Consider the following 7697-nt stretch of genomic DNA (forward strand, 5'->3'; position numbering starts at 1 on the left):
CCCTTTGGTTCGTAGGTATAGAATCCTATTCCTATAAAGAATAGAAACCGACTCTTTGTATTTCAAAGGGGAAAAAACATTAGCCTGGACTCAAGTAAAAGAAAATCCTATCCTATGAACCAAATACTCCCTCCAGGCCAAATTAATTGATGCAAACTTATTACAAAGTTGTACTAATTTTGTATTAAGTCTGATGCAATTAATATGGATCGGAGGGAGTAACATTTTTTTTTGAGAAACATGAACCAAATAACATGTCTTTCCTGCGAGATACATTTTTTTAGGGGTTCCTATGAGATACATTTTTATATTTCAAAGGGGGAAAACATTACCCTTGACTCAAATAAAAGAAAATCCAATCTTATGAACCAAAATACTCCCTCCAGCCCAAATAATTGACGCAAACTTAGTACAAAGTTGGAGGGAGTAACATTTTCTTTTTGAGAAACATGAACCAAATAACATACATGTCTTTCGTACGAGATACATTTTGTTAGGGATTCCTACGAGATACATTTTTTTTTTTGAGACAATCCTACGAGATACATGAGCTTTTTGAGGCAGATGAAAAGACTGGACCATCAAGCCCAAATATAAACGGCCGTGTCGTCATAGCCCGGCCCAAAACAACTTCCCTTTGTTGTTCTTCCGAGGGTACTAGGGGACCAGTCTCTTTTTTCTTCTAGATAGACGACGCCCACCAGCTCCACCCTCCGGTCTTTTCTCTCCTTCCCTCTAGCTCGCAGCCGCCGCGCGTGACTCCAGATCTCCCGCGGCGCGACCATGGCGGCGGAAGGCAAGGTCCCGACGCTGGCCGAGGTAAGGGAAACCACACCTCCATCCGTCTGCACTCGGCCGTCTTATCAGCTTAGGGTTTCCCTATGTGATTACGCGGCCGGTCCCGGGGATCGGTGCCGTGCCCCGGCCAGATCCGGCTATTTTTACCACCCCGTCGCCGGATTTAGGCCGCGAGATGGAACTAGAATCGCACTAGTAGGTTTAGGTGTCAAAGGCCAGTGGCTTCTGTGTTCGCGATTGGAGCTGATTGGGCTGTTATTGATGTTCGTTGCTGTCGAACTAACCACATCTCCATATAATTTTTTGTTTAGATTTTGTTGTTGTCGAAATAACCACATCTCAAAGGCCAGTGGCTTCTGTGCCTTCAGATTTTGTTGTTTATTGCGCAGCCTTGGTGCGAACGAAGGCACGGCTCCATAGAATTTGGCAGATTTTCATAGGTTCGGAATAGAGCAGTGCCTGTTGGTATTACAGCAATTTTTAGTTGACCGAGTTGTAGAGTTGGCTTGATGCTATGCTTTTATATTTTGTGTGTTGTATATTGTTTGCTCGTTTGACATTATTTCTGTGATTACAAGTACAAATGAGTGTGTGATCTTCATCTTCCCCTCTATGGAGATGGTGGTTGAGATTATAGTTGAACCTTTTCGTCCATGCATAAAAATGTATAACCTGTGAATCACTGCAACTGAGAACATGAGCTGTCCTTGTAAAGCTGGAGGTGTTTGCATCCGCTCCTTGCTCCAGCACCAGTTGATATGGTCTATGAACTCGTGTTGGTCATCTGCTTGCTTAGATTTGGTGCCGTACACTAGAAATTTGTTAGCCTGCGGATTGGGTCCCTGGCGTGAATTTTAATTTCTGTATTTTTTGTGTTGCTCATTTCATGAATCAAAGCTAACTTCTCTGTCGCTAGCTGTTCACACTGAAATTGATATTTCATGCTCCAGACCCAGTTTTGAGAACTTGAAATCCTCCCTTGCGCAGGAATATTCACTCCCACCCAAGGAGGTCTCTGTGGAAAAATCTGCTACGAGCACTGTGGCCGAAGTTGTTCCTCAGAAGGATACTGAAACCTCACCAGCTGATGAGACCGCTGCTGCTGTTGAGGAAAAAAGTGAAACTCCTGAGGTGAAAGAGCCAGAAGCGGAAGAAACCGTTCCTGCTGCAGAGGAAAGCGATGAGGCTCCTGAGGAAACTGAAGAGAAACCAGAAATTGTGGTATGATAGTACTAACTAGTGGCAAAAAATTACATCTATAACTCTTAAGTCATCGCTAAACATATGATGATATACAGATTGAGACTGCTCCAGCAGATTTTCGTTTCCCCACAACAAATCAAACAAGACATTGCTTCACGCGCTATGTTGAATACCATAGGTATGGTCCTGCCCTTTCGCCTCTTGGAAATGGTAAATCATTAGTGTATTTGGATCATGGACAAGAACTGTTGTTTTGTGACAGGTGCGTAGCTGCAAAAGGAGATGATGCTCCTGAGTGTGAAAAGTTTGCAAAGTACTATCGATCACTATGCCCAAGTGAATGGGTATGCGCTTTGTTTCATGCCTTTCTTAACACTGCTGCTCGACAGTTTTCCCTGAGATGTTGAGATTGCTGTTTTCTATGGCATATGGAGATTCGGTAGCTAGTTTATGTTTCCCTGCTTACCTTGGAACTTGCCTAGCAGCGCTGTAATTATCCAAGGACTTCCATTAGATCCTGAAACCTTCCTCATGCAGCAATACAGTGTTTATCATTTGATAACCCCAAACTTTTTCGTGTCATGCTTATTCTCTCCAGTCTTCCTTTAGCCATACACATCCTTTCTGGTCAAAAGTTGCTGTTAATATAGCAACATCTTTACCTTGGTTCACCAGGAGTGGGTTCGTTGAGTTGCATGGTTGATTTTGTAGTCTGAGTGAGATTTGGAGAACTCAGAAACCTTGCAACATTGGCATCTGTGAATTAAAAACCTGATACTTCATGGCTTATGATAATTTTGCTCAGATGGTTACCATATGAAATTATCTTTGGGGGTAGGCTTTAGCTCATATAATGCTGTGCTATGTAGAATGTCTAGAATGATTGGTGAACCTTGTTTACATGGTCTTGATGACTATCTTTATGAGCTGGTGGCATTTGGGCTTGCATAGGCTATTCACAAATTGATTCATTTATTAGTAGATCTCAAGCTTCACTTATATCGCCTATGATTAGGTGGTTACAGAGAAAGGTACCCCTTTGCACAACACGGCCTTCCTCAGTTTGATAACATGACTGTTTTATGCAGGTTGAACGTTGGAACGAGCAACGGGAGAATGGCACATTCCCTGGACCCCTGTAAGCTTCAGTGGCGCTGGAAGGACAAACATACCATCATCCCCACCTATTCTCCCTGGTGACTGGACAAAGTTACTTTCTGCCGAGAATTCGTCACCTTCCTTTCCTTTTTGAGGACTACTTACAAATAAGTTTTTGACTTGATGTAAGCTGAAGGTGTTGCCCATCAGTTTCTCCCAACGATCATTCACTGGATTTTATACAACATCCACCTTTGGAATTTGACTGAACTTGCTGTTTTGCGCGGCACGGTTCAAGACGGTCATTTTGGTTGCACAGGAAATTTCGAAACCGCGTGGAATAAAATTAGCAACCTAGTTCTAGCAGTGCCAATGTTTCAGAAACCCATTTCATTTCTACCGTCTTCTAAGCAGTACATTTTATTTGGTTATATAGCTTATAGGGCATATAATCTGCATAAAGGAGGCAATGACCTGCTTCTTAATTCACAAGGCATTGTGCGAACCTGAAATTTGGTGTGGTTACTATTGATCAGTCTTTCTTGTGCTGGAATGTGAAAAGTAGCTCTCTACGCTGGCCTATTGAAGCACATGCTGCTGAAAAGTAGACTTGGAGTTAGCTCTACTAGGAGGGGGTATGTTTGAATGGTGTCCAATACTTCTGTAGTCATGGTCAGGTTGGTGTTTGTCTAGATGGTTGCCAATATTTTGGTCTGCCAATGACAATTTGGCAACTCAACTTCATTTTTCTAGCCAATGTTAGTCAAGCCATGGGTAAATATAAGCCTGACCAAAATATTGGCTAGCCAAATTTTTATTAGAGCTATCTTGGGCTCAAACTAAACACCCATGTGACATGAGTAGATGAACGCCCTGAGTGGGTTAGCCAAATATTGACTTGATCAATACAATCGGACAACCTCTTGCATTGATAATGAACGGTCACATTGTTGAGTAGTACTCTTCAGTTATCGAACAATGTCATTTGACTTGTACCAACCGAGGTATCAAGCTTCAGTTATCGAACAATGTCATTTGACTTGTACCAACCGAGGTATCAAGCGATCCATTCATCCAAGCAAGGCACAAAGCAATGTCCTCTTGGCTACGGTAGTTCGTTGAACTTGCCTTCTTGATGCTTGTTTGTGTCTCCACAAGATCACCGACCTCCTCAACTTGGGATCATCCTCCCTCGCACGACCATGGACATCTTTATGTCATCGAGGCAAAGTATGTGTGATTCATCCAACTGATACATGAAACTTGCATCATCATATTCATCCACGCTACAATCACCAAGAACAAACACATCACACGATCATCACCGCATTGCATCACCAAAATCCCTAGCTAAAAAATGAAAAATGCTTTTGTTCCTTTCAGGCATTGCGTTAGACACTTGGTGGGCATGATCCTCGTCGACAGTTGCGATGGTCGTAGGTGGCAGCGGATAAGGTGATGGAGTGGCCGAAGATGGAGGAGAAGACGTCGGAGTCGGCGAACGTGGAGAAGGCGTCAAAGTGGGTGACTTATTCCTCTTCTTCGTTGTTGCCTCGTTGTGGGCCTTGGCCACCAGCGCTGGTTTTCTCGTTTGCTTGCTGTCGGTAGGAGAAACTGGTGGGCGGGTGGTCGTCTTCATGGATGACACGGCCTTGCCGCCGGCCTTCGTGGACAGCGCGACAGAGCGCACGATGGTCTTCATCCCGAGCCACTTCCTTGCCATGGGCGGCGGAGGCAGTCAGTGTTTTAACTCCCGTCAAAATCGGGTCCTCCGATGGCTGCGGTGGTGACATTCGGCAGCAGAGGCAGGAAGAGGGGCATCATGGGGGGAGAGAGGAGGGAATATTTTGCTAAGAAGTGGTGGCAGATGCTCAAAATTGAGAGAGTGGGGGAGGTTTTTTGGCTTACCTTTTAGGAGTTAATAGTTTGAGGAGTTCGGTTAGGTGCGGCTTAACTCCTCAAAACAGAATCTTTCAAGGAGTTAGCCGTTTTTGAGAGTTTGGCTAGAGATGCTCTAACAACCTAAAGTTGTCTAAAGCTTCAAATTAAACCATTTACTAGAAAGGAAAAAGGGGTAGGAGCTGAGCGCCTAAGCCATTCCTCTCAAGATGTTGCTCTCTATTGTACGGTTGTACAATTACTCTGAAGTGGTAAGTTGATGATATGACTTTAGGGGAGATCAAGCTTTGTGTAGTGTTACTTTGTCTATAGCTCTTGCATACAGTGCAAGAAACCCAACGGGAACAAGCTCTTGAGATTGTCTGAGTTGTTACTCTCTTAGATCCGTTCCATTTTATTGTGTTCTTTGGAGACGCTTGTGAGTTTTTTTTCTTTTGGCGTTGAGATGCTTGTGAGTTCATTATGAGTTTCTAGACCGGTAAGTGATATTTTAAAGAGTTTTCACTCATATTTGTAAGCTGATGTTGCTTACGACTGTTTATTCCCATTTCTAGAACAACCTAGCTCTAGTAAGGTCATATTTTGGAAGCTCGTTAATTGGATTTGATAATGGAGCATACATGCAGAACATTCTTCTGTGCAGCAAAGTGCGCTAAAAAAATAGATCTTGGAAAAAAATGTGTACCCTCACAAGGCAAATTATAGAGCACTAAAACTTATTTCCTTTACACGTTGCCGAAAATGACTCTCTCATGAACACATTAGACTCGATTGATATGACTATTCGTTTGTCAACATTTATTCTAAACATCTAGTTGTCCAAGTATTCTCCATGTTCTCTCACACTAATTGCTACACATACTTCATTCATCAAAATTCAAAATAAAAGATAATATGTGGTGATGTGGTCACGTACTGAAAATCATTGACGCATAGTCATGGCGAACATCCAATTCTAAGCCCGGGCTTATCTGCATCAGGTGAACAGTGAATTACAAAAAATACTAGGAATATTAAAAAACTGTTTTTTTTCATAAAAGATATTTTGGTGTGTGAGGTGCGTGCCAAATTTCAAAGCATTTGGGCATCTAAGTAGATCTTAGAAAAAAAATGAGTCCAAACCGTAAACTTTTCCACGGACCCGAAATTTGTCTTTTTGCTGAGAGCTACTCGGACATTCAAATGCTCTGAAATTTGGCAGGGACATCACGCACTCAATCATCTTTCGTCACAAAAAAAAAATCAGATTTTGTAAAATTTAATCTGTATTATAACGATTTTTTTGTTCACTCAGGAACTCATATTTTTTTCGTTTTTTCAAAAAGGGGTCACCCCGGCCTCTGCATCTGAACGATGCATATGGCCAACTTAATTAAAAATTAAATAGGTTCAACAAATGTCATAAAGTCTGAACGAAAGCAAAGAAAAGCTCACAGAGAGCCAAATAAAAGCAGACATGAAGCCACAACCGGCTGGTGAAAGAAAGATAGGCAAACTAATTGCCTATCCTATTACATGACCGCCATCCAAACCGGTTGAATATATCTCGAGCTACCATCTCCCACTGGATAGATCCAGTAACCAAACGCTCCCTGGCCTCCGTCGGAGTGAATAGCGACCACATACGGATCAACGCAGTGGCTCGGAAGATAACCTGCAAAAAATGAATATTTGTTGTTCTGTTAAAAATCAAATCATTTCTGCAGTTCCAGACTGCCCACAATAAAGCACATGCTCCTACTCGAATGTGTCCTGCTGTTTCAGACTCTATCCCGTTAAGCCACGTCCCATATAACGTGCTGACAGAGTTCGGAGGATTAATGTTAAAGGCAATGTGTACCGTTCGCCATAGTACTTTTGCCAACGGGCAATCAAGAAAGAGGTGTTTGATAGTTTCATCCCGATCACAAAAACTGCATCTAGTAGGTCCTGTCCAGTTACGCTTTATCAGATTGTCCTTAGTTAAAATGACTTGTTTATGGACAAACCACATAAACACCTTAACTTTCAAAGGAACTATAACTTTCCAAACATATTTGGAACTAGGAATGGAGTTAGTATTGATAACATCGAGATACATCGATTTAATTGTGAACTCTCTAATCCTAGTAAGCTTCCAGCGTAGCTGATCGGGCTGTTGAGACAACTGGACCTCCATCAGTCTACTCACTAAATGAAGCCAAGCTTCCCAATGATTTCCGACAAGCGTCCTCCTGAATTGAATATTGAGAGGGATGGCCTGAAGTACTGTTGCAACAAAAGCTTCTCTTCGTTGAACAATACTATAGAGAGACGGATATTGCAGCGCAAGGGGTGTTTCCCCTAGCCAAGTATCCTCCCAGAATCGTGTGGTGGTGCCATTTCCGATTATAAACTTTGTCCTATTGAAAAAAGTTGATTTAACTCTCATCAGCCCTTTCCAAAAACATGAGTCCGTCGGTCTCGCTGTCACCTGGGACAAAGTTTTGGAGTGGAGGTAGTTACTACGAAGAATCTGCACCCATGTGGCCTCCATCTCAACAGATAACTTAGACAGCCACTTACTGAGAACGCATCTGTTTTTGACTTCAAGATTTTCAATGTGAAGACCCCCTTGGTCTTTTGGTCTACAAATAATGTCCCATTTGGCGAGTCTATATTTTCGTTTTAGTTTATCACTCTGCCAGAAAAATCGGGAACGATAGAAGTCCAGCCTTTTC

The 7697-nt window shown here is 42.5% G+C and overlaps 1 protein-coding gene across 1 annotated transcript; it reads left to right on the top strand.

The window, feature by feature from the left end:
* The first annotated feature begins 635 nt into the window (after window positions 1-635).
* LOC123052046 (cytochrome c oxidase subunit 6b-1) lies at window positions 636-3465 on the top strand. Its single transcript, XM_044475098.1, has 5 exons — window positions 636-819; window positions 1786-2019; window positions 2097-2179; window positions 2264-2345; window positions 3090-3465. Exons 1-5 carry the CDS (start codon window positions 784-786, stop codon window positions 3141-3143), a joined length of 489 nt encoding a protein of 162 aa, XP_044331033.1. The 5' UTR covers window positions 636-783; the 3' UTR covers window positions 3144-3465.
* The last annotated feature ends 4232 nt before the right edge of the window (window positions 3466-7697 follow it).

The sequence above is a fragment of the Triticum aestivum genome, chromosome 2D (assembly GCF_018294505.1).
Source record: "Triticum aestivum cultivar Chinese Spring chromosome 2D, IWGSC CS RefSeq v2.1, whole genome shotgun sequence".
Taxonomy (NCBI): domain Eukaryota; kingdom Viridiplantae; phylum Streptophyta; class Magnoliopsida; order Poales; family Poaceae; genus Triticum; species Triticum aestivum.